Source organism: Myotis brandtii, unplaced genomic scaffold (assembly GCF_000412655.1).
Source record: "Myotis brandtii unplaced genomic scaffold, ASM41265v1 scaffold359, whole genome shotgun sequence".
Taxonomy (NCBI): Eukaryota; Metazoa; Chordata; class Mammalia; order Chiroptera; family Vespertilionidae; genus Myotis; species Myotis brandtii.
The window spans coordinates 584,235-607,018 of NW_005363802.1; the positions used below are offsets into that span (position 1 = coordinate 584,235).

The 22,784-nt window shown below is 36.5% G+C and overlaps 1 protein-coding gene across 2 annotated transcripts in view; it reads right to left on the reverse strand.

The window, feature by feature from the left end:
• The window catches only part of MOSPD2 (motile sperm domain containing 2), a 41,202-nt gene that overhangs the window by 10,684 nt on the left and 7,734 nt on the right, over positions 1-22,784 (reverse strand). For both annotated transcript variants that reach the window (XM_005871877.2, XM_005871876.2), the window contains exons 3-10: positions 18,038-18,193; positions 16,195-16,281; positions 14,386-14,540; positions 10,872-10,932; positions 9,435-9,473; positions 5,149-5,273; positions 2,017-2,193; positions 1,321-1,433 (exon numbers count right to left, since the gene is read on the reverse strand). In XM_005871877.2, coding sequence (XP_005871939.2) covers positions 1,321-1,433; positions 2,017-2,193; positions 5,149-5,273; positions 9,435-9,473; positions 10,872-10,932; positions 14,386-14,540; positions 16,195-16,281; positions 18,038-18,193 — 913 coding nt within the window. The remainder of the gene's footprint in view (positions 1-1,320; positions 1,434-2,016; positions 2,194-5,148; positions 5,274-9,434; positions 9,474-10,871; positions 10,933-14,385; positions 14,541-16,194; positions 16,282-18,037; positions 18,194-22,784) is intronic.

Here is a 22,784-nt window from a genome sequence, read left to right on the forward strand (position 1 = left end):
CCAGCAGACACACACACACACACACACACACACACACACACACACAAAAACACACACACACGGGGACGGCTGCACCGAGCCTCTGCTGCCAGACTGTGGCCATCAGTAGGACATCCACTGAGGGCTCCCGGACTGAGGGGCAGGCTTGGCTGAGGGAACCCCATCTCCCAGTGCACGAATTTCGTGCACCGGGCCTCTAGTCTATAATAATAAAAGCGTAATATGCTAATTAGACCGGACAGCCAAATGACCTTCCGGATGAAGCCAGGGCTGTGAGGGCCCAGGCAGCCCCTGCAACTGTGAGGGCTGAGGCAAGCCGCCGTGGCTATCAGGGCCAAGCCCCTTGCACAAATTTTGTGCATCAGGCCTCTAGTGATATTAATAAGCCTTGATATTACAAATATAAATGTAAATATTTATAACCTATGGTTTTGACAGGCCTCTAGTGAACAGAAACGGAGTAACTTCCAAACCAGTAGAGGGAAAAATGGGAAACAAACTTCAAAGAGGTAAAATGGCAAAGAAAAAACATGGTAAACTGAACATTCACGTGTGTTTCTGTTTCTCTCACATACATACAGACATGACAAATCCAAATATAATAGTAATCATAATACGTGTAAACAAACTAATCTTGTCAGTTTGAGAATCTCAGATTCAATTTTTTAAAACTCTGGCTGCATTGTTCATAACAGATATAACTAAAACAATTACATTGAAAGGTTTCAAGTAAAGGCATAGAAAATAATATATTAGGTCATCACTATAGAAAGATGGTATAGCAACATTAATATAAGGCTAAATAGATTTACCAACCAAGAAGCATCATTAGAGAGAAAGAGGTCTTTACATAAAGATAAACAATCCTAAATCTTTTGAATTGCACAACCTAGAAACAAGAGATGGGCTGAAATTTGGCTTTAATAAAACTATTTTTCTGGTTCAGCTTTAGCTTTTGGAAGGTCAAATGGATAAACACCTACATTTCAATGTTGTTTCTGGAATCTTTGAACTTGTGCAAAGTCTAACAGTATCAGTACAATGAGAAAAATACATGTCATTCAGATTTACTGTTAATATATAAATATGCCCTCTTATTACCTGATAGAATATGAGGGCCTTTTAAACACACTGAATGGAACATAATAAAAAGGTAGCTAAAACTATCCATTATGTCTGGAAACCAAGGTCTTCAGATAACCCTTAATTTTGTATTTCGCCAGTTTCAAAAACAGTATAGAAGTATTCTTACTTTGCAGTTCCCTGAAGATCATCAAAATATGTTATGAAAGCATAGCTAATAAAATCTTCCATTATTACCTGATGTGTAATAAGGGCCCTTTAAATACACTCAATGGTTTTTTGAAAGCTTTAGTCTTGGAATCAACTTTTTCATTTTCTTCTGCTTTGGAAGTAGATTCAGTTAGGTTAATCTAAAGATTAAAAAAATATGAAGAAAAGATCAAGAAATTTAGTTTCACACTTGATGGTTGGGCAGGTCAATAGGTCAAAAAGTAAACATTATATTGATTCAATGCAAATTATAATCCTTAATGTAGCTTTATTATATCTACATTATATAATTAATATATATTAATGTTACATTAATGTATAATTGAGTGCCTACTATAAATGTGATTATAGAAAATATAACATGGTCCCTCCCTTAAGAGTCTTTGGATGTGATTTAAATTATAATGTATTTATCAAGCCCCTGATTATAAGATAACTAAGTGTTTTTAAAATATGAAACAAAGAGAGGAAGTAGATCAAGAAGGTAAAGTTTTAATTTTATTTCAGATAAATAAAAATATTTTAGATAACACCGTCAAGTGCATTTTGCCAATTTTTATACAAAAGTATGGAATCACCCCATCCTATCCTTCTTTCTTTGTACATACAAAGATGCAGAAGGACAGAAAGTTATGACTTATCCAAAATCACATAGCAAGCTATTAGTAGAATTGGGGCTAGGCCACAGCTTTTGACTGAATTTCATCTTATTATTAAAATTACCTTTTTCAGAAGAGCTGTTTGTTCTTCACCAAAAATTGTTTCCAAGGTGTCTTTGCCATCACTTTCTGTATCTTCCTTACTCGAAGCTTCATCCTCACTGGCAATAGGCCCATTTTCGCACAATGGTGTCTGGAAGTCATCATCTACTAGTGGTGGATAGCTATACTTGAAAGGATCCTAGAAGAAAAGAATTTTGGATCAGCTTGCTAAAGGGTGGGTAGAAAAAGAATTCTCTTAGTAAAGGTGAAATACATTCATTTGGCCAAGGAAATAGACTGAATCAGACAGTGAAATTTAAAACAAACCAGAAAAGAAAAAGTAATCAGTGGTGTGAGACAATTGGCCAGCCATCTGTAAAACAAGCAAACGGGATCTTTAGCTCACACTTCACACCAAAAAGAATTTCAGATGGATGAAAGATTAAGTGTGTCTGCAAGTCTATGTGTGTATTTATTTTTTAAAACCATATAAGCTCCAGAGCAACACACAAGAGGATAAAAAGAAACAACGAAGCAGGAATAGCCTTTCTAAGCATAACACAAAAAATAAGAAGGCATGCAAACATTGATAAAAATTGAGCACACTAAAATAAAACTTTTTAAAAAGGGCCACAAACTGGGAAAATGTACACCACACATAGAATCAAAAAACAGCTTTTATTAATATATACAAGTAAACAAGGAAAGAATAACCCAAGAGAACAAGGAATAAAGGAATAATACAGTTCACAGAAAAATAATGAAGGCTGCCTTTTAAGTCATTAAAACATGCTCAGCATCACTGACAATAAAAGAAATGCAAATTAAAACTATAATGAAATATTTTTCACCCGAAACTGGAAAAAACGATACTATGTGGTATTGGCAGAAATGTGGTTCAAATGTTCTCACACATTATTGGTAAATGACCACAATCTCTTTAGAGGAAATTGGCAACAGCTATAAAAATTAAACACTAAATATACCCATTGACCTAATGTTATTTCCTGGAGTTTATCCTCTATATATACTGCCGCACCTGCTCATGAAGAATTATTTACAAGGATAGTCACTGCAGCACTATTAGTAATGGCAAAAGATTAGAAAATAAGTAATGTACCTTCAAAAGAGAACTGATTAAATATGTTATATCCACACAATGGAATGTCCTGCAATGGTCAATGAGTCAGGTAGACCTCTATGAATCAATATGGTATAACCTAAAAATAAATGATGTAAAAAACTCCACAACAGCCCTAGCTTGTTTGGCTCAGTGGATGGAGCATCGGCCTGCGGACTGAAAGGTCCCAGGTTCGATTCTGGTCAAGGGCACATGCCCAGGTTGTGGGCTCAATCCCCAGCGGGGACGTGCAGGAGGCAGCCAATCAATGATTCTCTCATCACTGATATTTCTATCTCTCTCTCCTCCCTTTCTCTCTGAAATAAATAAAAATATTTAAAAAAACCACAACAGAATACATATAACATGTGACCATTATGTAAAATAGTATAATGGACACAATATCTCCAGAAGGAGAGAAACTTGGAGGAAGAGATACTTTTCACTGTACTGTTATACTTTTCAGTCTTTGGTATTCTTTTCTGTTAAAAAATGTGTATTACTTTTTGAAGACAAAAAAATGTAAAAATATTAGTAGTCCTAACTACAATTTTGACTACAACCTGAAGAAATATACCACTAACATCAGAGAATGGGAAATAAAATAACCTTTTATACCTCTAAAAAGAAAAATAAATTTTACTAAATGCTATTAATTTTAAGATACAATTCTATGGGCAAATGTTAAAAAATGTCAAATCAATAAAATCACCATTTTAACTAAGGGTTGTACTTGAAATGAACCATAGTCTGGTTTTTCTAGGTTAAAATATGAAATATGAAGTCCCAGAATAGGAAAGCATCAAACTTCAAATTAAAAATATTAGTTCAAGTTTTTTTAATCAAAGAAAACAAACACGGACATACCAAAACTTTTCATCTTGCTATCCCCTTGGTTCTGGTTGAATACAATTTTGCCAGGAAGGCAGTATACAAAGAAGATTATAAATATCAAATAGAAATATTGTCAATCAAGTTACCCAAGGCATACCATTTCTATAGGCTTTACAGTTTATAAATAAAGTCATTATCACAATATGTTTCATTATTATGTGGTATTAAGAATTTAACACATACCTAATTACTCCTGATCTCTTATTTGTAAATAGTAAAATCATTTGCAAAAAATCTTGATAGTATACATTCTTTTATTTATTTTTTAATATTTTTTATTGATTTCTGAGAGGAAGGGAAAGGGAGAGATAGATAGAAACATCAATGATGAGAGAGAATCATTGTTGGCTGCCTCCTGCACGCACCCCTCACTGGGGACCAAGCCTGCAACCCAGGCATATGTCCTGACTGGGAATCAAACTGTTGACCTCCTGGTTCATAGGTCGATGCTCAACCACTGAGCTATGCTGGCTGGGCTACATTATCTTTTAAACGAAAAAGATTGTTCAATAGTAAACAAATGGAAACAAATAAAGACACATCAAAAGAAACTAATACCTAATGGTTATTAATTAAATAATTTATGGTTCATCTCTAGACACTGGAATATTTTGCAGTCAGGAATTAGAGTAAGACAGCTTGTCACATATTGATTTGAAATTATCTCTGAGACATGTAAAGAAAAAAGCAGGATGCACAGTAGTGTATAAATATACTACTACTTGTTTAAAAGAGAGGGGAAGAAGGAAGAATTACATATATACTATATTTGCTTATACATATATTCTACAGTTGCTTATATAGGCAATACAGATCCCTGAAAATAAATATAAGAAATAATGGAACTGGGGAGGGGCACGGGGTGACTGAGATAGCAGTAGAAAGACTTTTACTGAATACTTGTTTCTAAATACTGAATACATTTTTACTGAATACTTTTCAGTTCAGACCCATTCAAAAATAGCAATGTAACAACTTGAAAACTTAAAAAAATGTAACACTGCTTATTATTTTGGTGAATCTATGATCTTCCTTTGGCTATTATGACACTGCTTTTCCTTTTTCCTTGAGGAAAGAATACAGGCTAATGTGCTATGACCCAGTCTTATTTTAGGAACAAGTTTCAAGTACTATACTTACAGTTCCACCCATGTGGGAAGGCAGGTATTCTACACTGACATAGTCTTGGACTTCATGTTTATTTGTAAACTTCAACAAACTCACTGCTTCTGGACCGAGCCAGGATTTCACAATTTTGAAAGCAGCTGAAGAAAAAAACAGTTACTTAATTAAATTCTTTTCATTCTCTATCTCAATTAATTTTACTGTAGATGCTAACTCAGGTCTTCTGAAAATAGGTTAGGCTAAAATTTTTTAATATGTATATTTCCATGGCATGATACTTAACATTGTCTAATTCCTATAGGCATTTACACTGTGACTGTCCCTTACAGATTTCAATGGTCCATAAAGATTCAAGATTCAATTACTCTAATGTTCTCAAATACACTCATCAGAGTTTTGGCCTCTGCACAAATCCATCAATAATCCCAACTACTAAGATTTCCAGACACTAAATCAAACAGCACTGATTCAGGGAATAACTGCACAATATTATGGGAAGAGTCATTTGCCTTATGTTCCTGATAAAACTCCCAGTCTGAAAAACTTTCTGAAATGGGAAGTCAGGAAGAGAAGTAGGCCACCTCATAATGGGTGTGAGCTGGACCCAGATTTCCATTCTAACCCTAACCTTCTCTGCCTTTCTCTCAAGTCCTCAATCTATGTAATTGTGAGGAATTGACAGAATCTGCAAGAATAAACTGTTATCAAACCCAGCTGTTTAATAATTATAATCTGTTCTGTCATGCCATTCTGTAAATACTTAATTTTTTAAAGCTTCTTTCCATTGTGACATTCCAGACACATTTTAAAGAAATTAAAAGAGGAATCCTGCATTAAATTTGCAAAAGCATCAATTTAAATCAAGAAATAAAACAGTATAATAATGGAAGGAGACTTGACTTGGGGTGGTGGATGCATAATACAATGTATAGATGATGTTACAGAATCGTACACCTGAAACCTATGTAATTTTATTAACTAATGTCAAGCCAATAAATTCAATAAAAAAGAGAAAATAAGAAAAAGAAATAAAACAGCATAACAAATGCTGAATATAGTAGTTCAGAAAATTATATTTTTACTTTGGCTAATTGTGCTTAAAATTTTTTACATAACATTTGCATTTTCATTTCTATCTAAAAAGTTTGAGTTGACATATTTAAAGTTATACTGCTTGAATTATCTAAAGTGTTATATCTGTTAGTTTAGAACAGTTATTGAGATATAATTTACATACCATAAAATTTATCCTTTTAAAGTATACACATTAATGGTTTTTAGTACATTCACAGAGTTGCACAACCATCACCACTCTCTAATTTTAGAACATTTTCATCACACCAAAAAGAAACCCTCACTTATCAATCTCTCCTTGTCTTGTCTTCTCCCATTCCATGGTAAACACTAATCTACTTTCTGTCTATATGGATTTGCCTATTTCGGACATTTCATATAAATAGAATCATACAATGGTATTTTTTCTACTGGTTTTGTTCACTTACTTAGCATGCTGTTAAGGTTCATCCATGACATAGCATTTAAAAGGTATTTGATTCCTTTTTATGACTGAATAATTGTCCATTTTATGGATATATAACACTTGTTTATCCTTTCATCAGTTATGAATATTTGGGCTGTTTCCACTTTTCACTATTATGAGTAAAGCTGCTATGAACATTTGTGTACAAGTTTGTGTGTGAGCACATGGTTTCACTTCTCTTGAATATATATAGCTAGGAGTGAAATTGCTGGGCCATATGGTAATTTTATGTTTAACTTCTTTGAGGAACTGCCATTTTTCATTCTCACCTGAAATGTATGAGGGTTCCAATTTTTCCACATCCTTGTCAACACTTGCTACTGTCTGTCCCTTTGATTATAGTCATCCTAGTGGGTATGAAGTACTATCTTATTTGATTTTGACTTGAATTTTTTTATTGAAATTGAGCATCTTGTCATGTATTGGACTAATATTGAGCATCTTGTCATGTATTCATTGCCATTTACATATCTTCTTACAAACTTGTCAATTACTTTAAAAAAAAGGCAGCTGGGATTTTGACAGGGGCTGCATTAAATTTGTGGATCAATTCAGGAAGTATCGTCATCTTAACAATATTAGGTCTTCCAATCCTTAAATAAGAGATGTTTGCCTAGGTCTTTAATATCTTTCAGTGGTGTTATGTAGTTTTCAGTGTACAAGTATTAAACTTCTTTTATTAATTTTATTTTTAAGTATTTTATTCTTTGTGATGCTATTATCAATGAAATTTTCTTAATTTCATTTTTGGATAATTCATTGCGAGTATATAGAAATACAATTGATTTTGTGTATTAAGTTTGCATCCTGCCACCTTGCTGAACTCATTTATTAAGCTCTAATTAAAGTTTTTGTGTGTTTGAATTCCTTACAATTTTGCATATAGAAAATTATGTCATCTGCAAATACAGTGGGGCCTTGACTTACGAGTGTCCCGACTAACGAGTTTTTCGAGATACGAGCCGTCTCTCGGCCGATTTTTTGCTTTGAGTTGCGAGCTAAAATTCGGGTTACGAGCCAGCTTCAGATACCCCACCGCTAGTTGGCGCAGCGAACGTCACAGTGAACGCCACAACATCAGCCCAGCATCACGTGTCTCACTCGTTCACTTTATGATTTGACATACGAGTAATTTGAGTTACGAGCTCCGTCACGGAAAAAATTAAACTCGTAAGTCAAGGCCCCACTGTACTGTTAGTATTACTCCATGTTAGCTGTGGGTTTTCACAGATGCAGGTTTTACATAGGTGCCCTTGATCAGGCTCTGGATGTTCTCTTCTGTGTAGTGAAGACTTAACCTTACTCAAAGAAAGGTCTGGCCTTTGCCTTTAGCTGCTGGGAGATAATCTTCATGCTTGACAGGACTGTCTTTGTTTGTCTGGGGGCCTTGGGTCACACAGGAACAATGACTTAGAGTGGGGGCTATGCATCACATAGTATCAGTAAACCTCTGGGGAGACTGGGGTAAACATTGTGGTAAGTCAGTCTGGCCATGTAATGAAACCCCAATAAAAACTCTGAGCACTGAAGTTTGGGTAATCTTTTCTGAGTGGCATTACTCCATGGGTACTGCCACATATTGATGCTGGAAAACTGACTTGCTCCACATTTGGTATTTCCCTGGATTCGACTCTGTTTTTCTTCCCTTTGCTAATTTTAATCTGAATCTTTTCCCTGTAATAAACTGTAGTTGCGAGTATACCTGCTTTCAGTGAGTTCTGTAAGTCATTCTAGTAAACCTGAGTGAGACTGGTTTGGGGAACCCCTTGACCTTACAGTTTGTGTCAGAAGTGAGGGTGTAGTCTGTGTGGACTACTGTGGTCCCCCTAACTTCACAGTTGCTTCAACGATTTGTGCCTTCTATTCCTAGTTTCTTGAGTGTGTTTATCATGAGACTACTGAATGTTTTCAAATGCTTTTCCTGTGTCTATTGAGAGGATCATGTGTGTTTTTTTCTTTTAGCCTATTAATAAGTTGGATAACACTGGTTGATGTTCTTATGTTGAACTGAATTTGCATTCCTGAGATAAATCCCACTTGGTCATGGTGTATAATCCTTTTTATATGTCGCTAGATTCAGTTTGTTAGTACTTTATTGAGGATTGGTCCATCTATATTCATATGAGATATTGGTCTAGTTTTCCTGTGATGTTTGTGATTAGGGATATATACTTGCTCATAAAATGAATTGGAAATTGTTCCCTCTTCTATTATTTTGTAAGAGTTTACGAAGGATTGGTTTTGCTTCTTTATGTTTGGTACAATTTACCAGTGAAGCCATTTGGACCTGGGCTTTTCTTTGTGAGAAGTTTTTTGATAACTAGGGTTTTCCAACAATTTAAAATATATATATTATGACTGTCATAAGGGGTATGTGACTACAGAGATTTGGAGTAAATTTCAGATTCATCCCACCTTCCTCCTCAACACCTGAAGCCCATGAGAAAACCTAGCTAAGGCCTGTGTTTCATTAAATACCCCACCTGTGGGAGAAAAACTGAGGCTTCTGACTATAGTTTTACCTGAATGGTTGACTATCCTGAGGCTGGTTTTAGAGAAGACTAGTGGGTGACCCTATGGGGTAGAAAATTAGACTTGTTTGCTTTGGAAAAGCCTTTGAATGGTTTAGATCTAGCCTCTTAAGAGTATATATCAAGCACAATATAAACATTTTTTGAACAACCATAGCAATGTGGCTAAGTTGGCAAAGAAAAAAGGAAATCAGACATTCTGTTTTAGAAAGTATAGGTAATATACTCACCGTTCATTATCCAAGGCATATCAAAGATCACTATTTTTGCTGAAAGATGAAAAAAAAATTCATTGAATGTGACTTAGTACCACTATAGTAATATGACATATATCTGACCTAGAAAAAATGATATGAATGTAACAAAAAACGGAGCTGGCTGACTCATTTCTAAGTCAGTGAAGGGTGAGTGATGCTAGAACTAAACTAACTTCTCAAAATGGTGAAGAGACCAGTCAGGAGAATAGCTTGTAGGAAATAAACATTGCATTATCACTGTCCTTTGGCAAGTAGCTTGGCCTTTTGTTTATTGTTTTTGTTGTTTGCATAAAGGTACAAAAGAAAATTGTTAAGTGGGTAAATGGAGTCTGGACGTGGCATGTCATATTACTGTTGAAATCCATTGAACTTTAAAACAGTTTCAACATCAGATTCAAATGCAATACACTATAGTTGTTTTCTCAATGACAATTTGTAAATAGCAATTAGTAACACAATGTACTTTATCTATGAATATTGCTTATGACAGAGTCCACTTTATCAATATTATTTATCTGTTTCTTGTATGTAGGACATTCTATATAATAAATGTTTTCTTGTATTTGAAATTGATTTTTAGAGAGAGGAGTGGAGAGAAGAAGAGAGAGAGAGAGAAATATCAATTTGTTGTTCCACTTATGCATTCATTGGTTGATTCTTATATGTGCCCTGACTGAATCAACAACCTTGGCATATTGGGATGATGCTCTAATCAACTGAGCTACCCAGCCAAGGTCAATGTAATAAATATTTTAAAGGAATTTCTGAATTGAAAGATTAGTAAAAATGGGTTAATCTTTGAAATAAGTGTATGTTTTTATGTACCTGTGTGTGTGTGTGTATATATATGTTATAGAATGCCATATGTACAGATTAGAACTTAAACTCTTAAAACTAACTAAAGGACATGATTATTTATGAAAATTTCCCCCTGTGCCTATTACAATATGTGCTTAAACTTCTATGAACACATTTAAGCTCTTCATCAGAAAACAGTGTTCAGCTATTAAAGTCTATAATATAAAGCTCTACAATTTTCAGACATTGTTTACAGTTTCTACATTTCATCCCATATAATAAAAGCCTAATATGCTAAGTATCTGACCATTCGACCAGTCGCTATGATGTGCACTGACCACCAGGGGGCAGATGCTCCGATTGGTAGGTTAGCTTGCTGCTGGGGTCCGGCAATAGGGACTGGGCAAGATGGGCCAGACATGCCCTGCAGCCCTCCCGTAGTCCCGATCGGGCACCAGTGGGGTCCCTTAGCCTGGCCTGTGCCCTCTCGCAATCCTGGACCCCTCAGGGGATGTCAGAGAGTCGGTTTCAGCCCGATCCCTGCAGGCCAGGCTGAGGAACCCCACCAGTGCACGGGCCTCTAGTATGTTTATAAAGGAGTAAGTTACTTACAGAGGTATTTAGGGTAATAAACCTTAAAGCAGTTGATGATAAAGCGCACAAAATCCATGTCCTAAAAAAAGATTATACATTTAAATCTTTAAGACTATCCACATTAGAGAATTTTAAACTGCATATTTCTAAAAGTGATAAATTATTAAATACAAATGAGACAATTATTAAATTCTTTAAAAATAAGCTCATGTATAAATATATAGATTCCCAAGGATAAGGGTCTTAAGTCATTAAGCTAATTATAATAATCAGTCCTAAACCTAAGTTAAAGAAATCAGAAGCTTAAACATCATTCATGTTACCTCAAACTAATTAGATATCTCAGGCTGCTAAGATAGCATGGAATTATAAAATGGAGCTAAAAGCAATCCCCATAGAGAAACTCTAAAAAATCTGCTGAATAATTAAAGAATTAATGAAGCATGTATAAAATTTATAACCTGACCATTTGGGATAATAAAACATATGTATATAAATTCTGCAATATTTGATTTTAAAGCTAATTTCTATACTTCATAATAGCTTGAATAAAACATTTTATTAATCTTTTATTCCACAATTAATCTTATCATATTGGCCTGCTGTATCTATTTTACTTCTAGCTTCTTTCCTCTTATTTAGAGATCTAGAATGAGAATTAGAATTTCTCAGTTTATATTCAAGTACTGTTCCTTAACTTCCATTTCTGGAAGCCTTTATAAGCATAGTTATCTGGTTGGCCCCACTGCATTGAACACAGTAACATGAAATTTGGTTATTAGGATTACTATTCATATGGATCATTTCATTACATGTTATTCCATGGCCATACACTGACTTACTAATCCTGACCTGCCTTCTTATAAGGACTATAGGATGAAAGCTACATATAATCAGGCAAACTTAAAGCCATCAATTCTGAAAGGTGAGTTGTCCTAGAAATGAGAGTCTATTAAGTTGTTCCTAGAAGGTGAGTTGCAGCATCTTTAACTCCAGTAAACTGTAAAGTAAGCATCCTTACCTATCTTAAGCATTTATTATGGGATAAATCCTACTATGTAATAACACCTTTATAACTAATCATTATACCCACTGTGCAGAAAGCTTAATAATTTGTAGTCAAGGGTTAAAGAAATATCTCAATAACTCCTTATTATAAATTTGGTTACATAGTATATGATCTGTGACTTTGCCTAAAAACTCTTTATCCAATATTCTTGTTTTCATCTTTTCTGTAATTGAATGGCCTTGCTTATAAAATCCCCAGTTACTGTTAATTCATGTGGATTTGATAGGATGCCACTGGTGTACATATATTAGTGGGTACTACATAAAAAAGCTCTATAAAATGATTGGTCTATATTCTGGGAGAATGTTTTCAAGGACGCTATTCATTATCTTGTAAAATGCCCTCCCTTTGAGGACTCATGAAAGACTTTTCTCTCTAAGTATCAGGAATGCATATACTTTTCCTAAGACACTGGTTTTAAAGTATAATCTCTGAATTTAAATGATTCCATTTCTTTCAGGTAGGCAGCTGAAAGCTTAGAGCCAAATTACTGGCCCAACTCTAACAAATAATTCTTTAAATTTCTTGCCTTGTAATTCTGTATACATCTTTATAAACCAACTTAAATCCTTCATGAGTTATTAGGGTCATATATAAAAATAATTTACTATGATTCAAGTATTTTAAAACAATAATCATTTAAATATTTAGTCATGCAAATAAACCTTATTTATAAATTAAAGATAATGAGATAGCATATCTTTTGTAGCTTGGAAAAAAATCAGACAGTTCAATTTTTTGCCCCTATATTTGGCAATAAAAAATATTAACATTTATTTTTCATTATTCTGGGTTAATGCTTAGAAAATTATTGCACATAAAAGATAACAGAATCATGATTTATTTTTATGAAATATTATTTACCTAGGCATTTTGATTTAGATTTTGGGCATAAAACAATTTACTCTGTAATCTAAAACTCACTGACACAAAACTACACTGAAAAAAATCCAGGACAATGAACTCTTTAAATATAAAGCAAGATGGGGAAAAAAAGTCTGTGGTTCCACCACCCATCTCTACTCACCTCTACTTTTCTCTAGTGGTTCTCTCTAGTATGTATTTTGTTTATATGTTGTTGTTTTCTTTTTAAATGTCTAAGGTTTACTTTTTGAGGGCTAGGTTTCACTGTGATATAATCCTGTTGCCATTTTCATTTAAAAAAGGTATTTTCCAATATTACTGCAAATTATTTATAAATACCATTATACATACTCCATAAATGAGTAAACCACAATTTACCATTTCACCATGTTGATGTATACATTTTTCTAATTTTTCATTATTATTATTTTTTTAAATATATTTTATTGATTTTTTACAGAGAGGAAGGGAGAGGGATAGAGAGTTAGAAACATCGATGAGAGAGAAACATTGATCAGCCGCCTCCTGCACACACCCTAGTGGGGATGTGCCTGCAACCAGGGTACATGCCCTTGACCAGAATCGAACCTGGGACCCTTCAGTCTGCAGGCCGATGCTCTATCCACTTAGCCAAACCGGCTAGGGCTAATTTTTCATTATTTTAAATGACACTCTGAAAAAAACATTTTGATGCATAATACTTTTTCTGTACTCAGGATTCTTTCTTTAGAATAGATTTCCAGAAGTTAGTTACCAGGCAAAGAATATGAATGTGAACACTTTAAGATTCTTAACATACTTTGTCAAGTGGATTTTCAAAAAGGTTTTAACACTGCCCTAGGCAGGTGTGCAAATGACACTTCACTGCTACCAGAATTAGCCATGGTGTGAATTTAAGAGACATCTGTTCTAATAAATTTGCTAATGGATCACCATCCCTGCTGAAGGGTTTGTAGTTACCACTAAGGTCACAAGGGCCCAAAATAAGGACTGGTAGCTTTTACTTATTTTTTAAGCTTGGGAAAATCACCTGGAGAAAACTGTTTTCCAAAGCCAACCAAACCAATCAAACAAAAAATCCAAACAAGCAAACAAAGGACCCCAAACAAAATCACAAAAGTGCTGTATGTGCAAAACTCAGGTGAACATCTCGCAACGTTAAAACATAGTATGAATCTAATGGTACAACAGAGCAGACGTCACTTTCCTCAGTTTTTTTCTGAGTGCATTATGCTGTGCCAGGCACAGGGTTAGGTGCTGTAGGATAAGAGCTTTGACAGAAAAGTTCACTGTTACCACATCTACTCATTACCCTGCCAGCCACCACATCCTACATTTATATCCTGTGTATCAGACAAGGAACATTTCTGGGAAATCTACAGTTTCAATGCCAAACACTGAAGCAAATTTATTTCTTGCAAATTGTATTCTATATTTGACTTCACTCACAATTCAGGGGAAAAAATAAATCCCCAACATAACCTGGTTAGCTCAATTTTATAGCAATATTTTGTTGGGGGGGGGGGGAATGGCAGAGAGGATAGGAGAGAGGGAGCACACCATGATAAACAATCACTTAGAATTTTAAAAAGTGCTTACTATGCTATTGATTCCAGTTTCTGACAGGTCAAACATCACTGTGATAGGTTTTCCATTTTCTCTTTTGGCGTAACGTTCCAACCAGAATGCGATAAGCTTCTTTTTGTCCAATATGGTTTTATTGTCCTTTACATGATACTTCACCCTGATCCACACTTTGAGGAGAACATTAGATAAAAAATAAGAAAATTGTTTATGGCTTTATAATATTATTTTATACATATATCATTCTATCCCTTTTCATTTTTCCACTTATAATTCATTTTATTTCTCGGATTAAAAATATCTCTTCCTTTTTTAAAATGAGAACTAATGCGCACTTGGGAACCTTAAAGGAGAGTAGCAGGAAGGAAACTATTTTTCCCATCCCCTTAAGAAGTAAGTAAACTTCACTAGTAAGTGAGGGGGAAAGAAAATACAGGTGAACAAACAATATTTGGTAATAACCTAAGAGTACTCTTCACCATGCTTAACCAAAAAAAGCCATTGGTTCTATCAAGCACTAGAAAAAAAGGTTCTTCCAGAGGAAAAGCCCTACAGAGGCACTATGCAAGTGTGAGCCTGTGTCCTGCATGTGGGCGGAGTGTGGCAGAGTCCAGAGTGGTGGCAGCTGAGAAAAGAAGTGATGAGTGGTGAGAGGAGAAGCTAAATAGACAGAGTGGGTGTGAAGGACCCTGAATGAAATGCTAAGGCGTTTTTGATTTTCCTATTGGCAACATCTCTCAGGCAGCAGCACAGAGGGGAGAAAGGAAGAGGCAGAGAAGGAAACCCAACAGGTGATGCCCTGGGAAGGGATTAGGGAGAAGGGGGCAGTGTGGGACTAAACTGAGAAGTACTGGTGAAATGGAGAGGGGTTCCCTGAAGCTCTGGCGTATGTTTGTTAGCCTGAGCTGGGCAGTACAGAGACAGAGCAGGGGGTGGGACACGGATGTTCAGCTGTGTGTTGTGTTGAGGGCAGCAGGCCGACAATCAATCTGGTGGCACCGGTCAGTGAGGGATGTGCATGTGGCCGGGGATGCTGTGGGCTTGCTGCTGTTTGGGGAGGGGAAGGAAGCTGAGGCTGTCATGGTACTTGAGATCACCCGCAGAGACTGTATCAGCTGGAAAGTAAAAAAGGTCAAGGAAGGAATGAAGCCAGGGAAGCAAATTTAAGGAAGGGTGGAAAGGGAGAAATGAGAAAGACCAAGAAGGAGGAGCCAGTGATAGGAGGAAAATGCAAAGAGAGTACTTAACTGTTCCAACAAGAACAGACGACACACCACAGAGGGCGAGCAAGTTGCACTGACTCTGCTTGGGATGAGGTTCTGACACTCCTGCCTAGGCTTAGCCTTGGTACTAAACCAAGCTGGATTTTGGGCTAGGGGGAGGGAAGAGAGTCCTTGGGACAGCAGGGATGAGCGCCACTGTTCTTCCTGCTAACACACAGACTGAAGAAGCTGGAGGGGCAGATTGGGAAACTTGAAAAAAAGTCCATTTATTAACCATTAGGGACCATCAAAGAAGTTTTCCTGTAAAAATACTAGGTTGAATTTTACTATCACAGTCAAATTACAAAGAAGATAATGACTCTGAATTACGTAATTCTGGCTGTGGTAGAGGATGTAGCATTTGCCTTTGCTGTCCGTTTTATTATAATGCAAACAGCAGTATAACTACTAAGTATCTGATGCTCAGTCAAGATGGCCCTAACAATCCCCAGTTACAGGAAACTTGCAAATAGAGAAAGTGCTGCCTCTTACTAATTCTGTTGGGAGAGATAAGTTCATCTCAAAGTCTTGAAAAACCAGTACATAAGTTAAATATACGCACACAACTTGTTGCCTTCTTTGTCATAACCATGGAGATAAATACCACCAATTTCCAGTAACCATTTGGGAATAGAGGCTTCAGTCAGATCTAAAAAGTGATAAACTTTGATGAGTAATTGTAACTTAGGCACCTTTTAAAAAAGAAAACTCACAATGTAAAGGTTAAAGTTCTATAGTAGTTCTCATAGAAAAAAGAAAAGATAAAACTTATTCAAAAATCTGGATAGAATGGCAATAAAAATGGTGTTTCTTACTAAGTAAACAAACTACATAAAAGCATAGATGAGAGAAATGAAAAACATCCATCGCCCTTTGACATCAGTCATTATTTATGTAGACACATTTCCATGTTCTGTGTTCCACATAAAGACTTGCAAACAAATATTATCACTATTGGCCAATCTCAAGAGAACATGTCAGCACATATCCACATAACAGCTTCAGAATTAATGAAAAAAATTACTGTGGTTTCTTTTGCAAAATACAATTTTTCTACAAAGTTTGATACCAGCAGAGTTTAATACATTTTATAATCTTGGGGCAATTGGAAAATACTTCAAGAAAAATGCTAGCTCCTTTAGCAGGAGGAACAAAAGGGGCCTGTTTAGTCTCTAGTGAGGCTGATAACCAATGAAGCAAGGTGGCAAGTGCCAAGGCTTCTGTTACATTCACTGCTAGTTCACCTAGAACTTTCTATATCCTCCCCCACTCCCTATTATCATCTATCTGCTGTTTGCAACTAGAAACAAGCAATTCTATGTAAGAAAAAGCGCTAAGTTTAAAAGTTAGTGATTTAGAAAGATCAGATTTATATTTATAAATGTTTCACTGTTGTTGAAATTACCTACAGTTTTGACATTTCCAAGCAAATTATTATTTTTAAAATATTCCCCTTCTGAAGGATTCCTTCTATACGAGTGAAGAGTGGAGAGAGGGTCTGCTCTGGATTTATTTGTTGGTTATTTTGTATAAGTCTTCAGACTCAGTCACTGCAGTTTATAATCCTCAAGGTCAGAAAATCCTTCTTTATACCTCATCAAAACCAACAGTTATGCCAGTTTCTTGGTAAATTTTTAGAAGAGAGATAATGGGTAACCTTGCCTGAGAAGAGTCCTTTATATATGTGGAGAAAATTTTAATCTTGAAGTGAGCCTTCAAATGAAGCAGTTAAAAGAAGGCTGCCAAAGGCATCCTTGAGGATAAGCTTGCTTTTTGGGGACCCCCATTCATTAATTCTATATAGAACCCCTATTAGCACAAGGAACTCTGGGGATAAAGATGTACGCCAACAACAGAGAGAAACAGGCAAATAGTATCTCCGTATGTCCGGGCCTGAGAGTGAAGATGCTGTCTTGCTATTGTTTAATGGTACCGAACTAAACAAGCACAGATTATGAGACTGCTGTGAGTGAAGAATCAGTGTAATTCTGCTCCTTGGTGACCTGATTGCCTTTCGAATGATCCACCCTACACTTAAGTCTTATGACACTCCTTTCAAAGTGTTAGTGGGACTGTGTAATACAGTGATTCCCAAAGTGGGCGCTACCGCCCCCCGGTGGGCGCTGCAGCGATCCAGGGGGGGCGGTGATGGCCACAGGAGCATTTGGGGGCTATGAGTAACTGCTATTAAAATTAAAAAAAAATTAATTTCCAGGGGCTGAGTAATATTTTTTCTGGAAAGGGGGCGGTAGGCCAAATAAGTTTGGGAACCGCTGGTGTAATACATTGTAATCTGATGTTGATGATGATTGCCAAGGATATTTGCAAATATACTGTTACATAAAAGTAAACCAGTAACATTTGTACAGGGGACAGTACTGCCAAGGTTAAATTGAACAGCTTACCGTTGACAGCCATTTCTTTCCTCCACTGAAAACTCTCATCAATCATCTTCAATGTTTCATCTACAACATCATGTCTCCAACATAAGTAACTTTCAACCCAGTTATCATCTTGTTGTAGCCTTTCAACATCACGTGGATCATATTTATCTGGCTTATCTAGGGGACAAACAGAAATAAACATCCAAGTCAGATAGATTCTGCAATGAATAATAACAAACACTAATGCCAAAGGAATAGAAAGAGCCGGAAGAGAAAGCTAAGCTATTTGAAGATAGAACAGGGATGTAGTTCAGATGAAAATGCTACTTAAAGGATTAATGAATTTCTAAGTGTGAAGACAATAAAGTTATCTAAAGACTGCAAGTTTACTTTAAACAAACCACCAAAGATTTCAAAAACAAGACCATAGTACAATATTTTGCACAACACTCTCTAAAACTATAAACCAAATATCTGGGAAGATCAATTATGTTACCTGAACTTGAAATCCTTACCCTAGTCAATGAAAAAGTTTTATATGTAAAGAACTAAGTTGTACTTAAGATATGTTTGGCTAGTGTCTTTTAAAATAAATTAACTAAATACAAAATAGAGCCCTGACCGGTTTGGCTCAGTGGATAGAGCGTCGGCCTGCGGACTGAAGGGTCCCGGGTTCGATTCTGGTCAAGGGCATGTACCTTGGTTGCGAGCACATCCCCAGTAGGGGGTGTGCAGGAGGCAGCTGATTGATGTTTCTCTCTCATCGATGTTTCTAACTCTCTATCCCTCTCCCTTCCTCTCTGTAAAAAATCAATAAAATATATTGTAAAAAAATAGAAAACTGACCATTAGGCAGCAGTTAACATTTCCTGGGAATAATTGTTTTCAATAATTTCTCATTATCTGTTTACACACATGCGATGGTCCTACCAACCTGTATATCTGATATTCCTCCTCCCATATCCTTTTATTTTCTGTACCTGAAATTTCCTGGTCTCCACACAACCACCTATGAACAAATTCTACCATTCTTCAAGACTCCTTTCAAATGCTTCCTCTTCCATAAAATTTTCCCAAAGCCCAGAAGTCATTCCTTGCCACCTGTGAACAGCTACAGAACTTGAACTAAGGCTTTAAGGCACTTACCACTTTTCCCCTTGAGTCAGTTACTGGCATGCATGCCCTAACTTTTCATATAAAGACCGTAACAGCACTGTCTATCGATTCTAAAAATCCCCCAAAGCAGATTATAGTAGTGCTGATGAAAAGGCCTTCAGGAAACATTTGTTTGACTGAATCTATTCCTTCTCTATTTTTATTTTCTCGGTTAATGGTACCCTCCCAAGACCCCAAACAAGAAGTTTCAGAAAAATTCTCTGGCTCCTTCATCTCCATTTTATTTTTGCATCTATTAGTTGCCAGGTTTCATAGATTCTATATCCTCCATTTTCTGGGACTTATTTCAGACCCCACAGAGATAATAGCTTAAAGGGCAGGAAAATACAAAGTGCATTCAGAGAATTATCTTCTTTGAGTCTCAATTTTCTTATCTTCAAGCTACTTTATGTACTCACAGGGTTGCTTGAGGATCAGATGAAAATGTATATATGAAAGTACTTGGAAGTTTAAAGCACTATAAAATATAAGATTCGGCCATAAATCATGCATTTTTAGAATGTCACCTTGGAAATGGCTTTCAGTATCTGGGCTCTATTTTTCTGATTGATCTACACAATGAATGGCTCTTCAGTAGGTAAACCTTAGAAAATATTTTTAGCTCTGTTATTTGAAAACCTATCACTATTCAAAACAAGACTTTTCTTGAATTATAATTTATAAACATGAGTTGGACATAAAACACTTTATGCTGTTTAGTATCAAGAGAGCCCTGGGAGTACCTGACCCCTGAAGAAGCACCATCCAGTTTGGTTTCTTGACAGCCCTCTGCACTGGACCAAGGAAGTGTTTTCCTTGAAATTACAGGCCGATTTAATTCATTTTTCAAGAAAATTTCTGCCCAATACCCAAGTCAGAATAACCAATTTACTTGCCAGTTGTTCTTTCAAATAAAAGTGGTGGTTTATAAAAAAGTGACTAATTTAGCTGCCAACTCAAGCATGTAGAAGTGTTTGATGCATACTTCCCGATTTTATCACAGAGAACATTAGAAAACACATACTCAAGGGTTAAGTATTAATAAATTTACTGCTTCATTAGGGGGTTTCTAAAATAAAATTGACTTAAAAAGACTGAAAATGCTGATAATGAAGACTACAATGACCACTATCTCTGATTCAGGCTGAGGAGCCAGATAGATTCATATGTGGATATGTAAGAAATTTAATATCTTAGATGACACATCTGTCTGCTGATCTGGTACGGGTCTTTCAATGTTCTTTAATAACATTTTATAATTTTTTCCTTAAAAGAAAATGTCATACGTTTCTTCCGTTAGATTATTAGACAGTTTAGAGATTTTTGTGTTGCTATCATGAGACAATAATGATAGATTGACAAACCTCACATCTATTTTTCTTGCCATATTGATAACTAGATCATTTTATACATTGTAGAATTATAAAATAATAGTGGAGATCATGTCTTTTCCCTGACTTTATGGGTGTTATGTTGAAGTTTCACAATTAAACATGACATTTACTGTAGGCTTTTAGAAGATATACTTAAAGTTTTCCATGTTTGCTAAAAGTTTTGTTTGTTTGCTTTTCATAAAGTTGAATTAAACCCAGTTTGGTTTCTCTGTATTGAAATAAACATTTTCCTCATTAATTTTGTTAATGAATATACTATGTTTGTATTGGCTTAAAAATATAGAAAAATGAAAAAGATACAAATATATTTATCTAAAGAGGGGAGGGAAGGGAGTGAAGAGGCACAAGAGAAGAAAGACACTTTTCAATGTTGATCTTCTTTGATTGCTGAACTGTATCTATTCAAACATTTCATTGAGAAGCATGATGTTAATGCGATAAATTCCTCTGCTGCATTCTCTGACTATGAATCATCTCTGCATTCCTGGGACTAACAAAACTGTCTGCACCTTATGTGTATGTGGATGACTTCATGGTGGCAGGTGGTGAGAATCATAGAGATCTAGGACTACAAACTGAATTTCTTTAATAGTCACTGATCTATTTACGTTTTTGACTTCTCAGAGACAATTTTGGTAGTCTTTCTTTCTCCAGAAAGTTTTACATCTAATCTAAGTTTATTAACTTAATGTGATAAAGCTGGGCATTGTATTATTCTCTTATGATTTAAAAAATCTGTTATATACTAGAGGCCCGGTGCACAAATTTGTGCACCAGTGGGATCCCTCAGCCTGGCCTGCAGGATTGGGCCGAAACCCGGCTCTCCAATATCCCCTGAGGAGTCCCGGATTGTGAGAGGGCTCAGGCCTGGCCAAGGGACCCCACCGGTGCACGATCGGGGCTGGGGTGGGATGCAGGAAGTTGGCCAGCCGGGGAGGGACCATGGGAAGGCTCCAGGGTGTGTCCGGCCCATCTCACTCAGTCCAGATCGGCCAGACCTCAGCAGCAAGCTAACCTACCGGTCGGAGCATCTGCCCCCTGGTGGTCAGTGCACATCATAGCGAGCGGTTGAGAGGACTTAGCATGTCATTAGCATATTACACTTTGATTGAACTGATGACCAGACACTTAGCATATTAGGCTTTCATCATATATATCTCATATATAGGGTCCTTAGGCCTGGCCTTCGATCAGAGCTGATCTTCCCCGGCTGCCCGCAGCTGGCCTTGGCCCCCGCCACCAATGTCTGCCACCACCCACCCCCAGTTCCCCATCCCCATTGGGCAATCAGAGCCTGCCAGCCAGGGGTGGGGAGGGAATGGGGGAGAAACCGAGAGGTTGGCTGTTCCTGCCCGCTTGCCCCCCCCCCCCACTGCTGATCGCCCTGTGTGTGATAGGGGCACCGCTAGCTTGCACCCGCCTTGGCTTGGCGCTGCCCGCATCTACTGCCACGCACCCCCGGTTTCTGTTCCCCATCAGGTGATCGGAGCCTGCCAGCTGGGGGGGAGAGACCGAGAGGTTGGACGGCAAGCCCCATTGGGTGATCGGGGTCTGCGGGCTGGGAGCAGCTCCTGCATTGAGTGTCTGCGCCCTGGTGGCCAGTGCGAGTCATAGTGACCGGTCATTCTGCCATCCGGTCAATTTGCATATCTATCTACCTATCTATCTATCTATCTATCTATCTATCTATCTATCTATCTTTCTTTCTTTCTTTATACCTGCCTTTGTTCCTAGTGTATTCTTTGCCTTCTCCCTTTCTTTGTGATCAGTCATTTTATTGTACTAGTCCTTTAAAAAATCAGTTTATTATATCTATTATCCTTTTTCTCTATACCATGAGTATCTACTCTTATTTCCTTCCTTCTACTTTCTCTGTGTTACCTTGTGGTCACTTTATAGCTCTCTGAATCGAATCTTTAGCTGATTTTTATTTGGGCCTTGTTTTTTAATGAACGCACATATGGTAATTTGTGGTTGCTCAACTTTAAGTATTTTGTAATTTCCATTGTGATATCCTCATTAGCCCACAGGGTATTTAGCAGAAGAATTGCAAACTTTGTTAAGAAAATGTTAACCTATGGGTTATTCAGAGGTGTGTTATTTCAGTATCCTAGCATTTGATTTGTTTTTAAGTACCTATTTATTGTGACTTCTGTTTCTTAATGGTGTGCGAACATGATCTGTATGATTGTTTGAAAGCTCCAAATCAAAAATATATA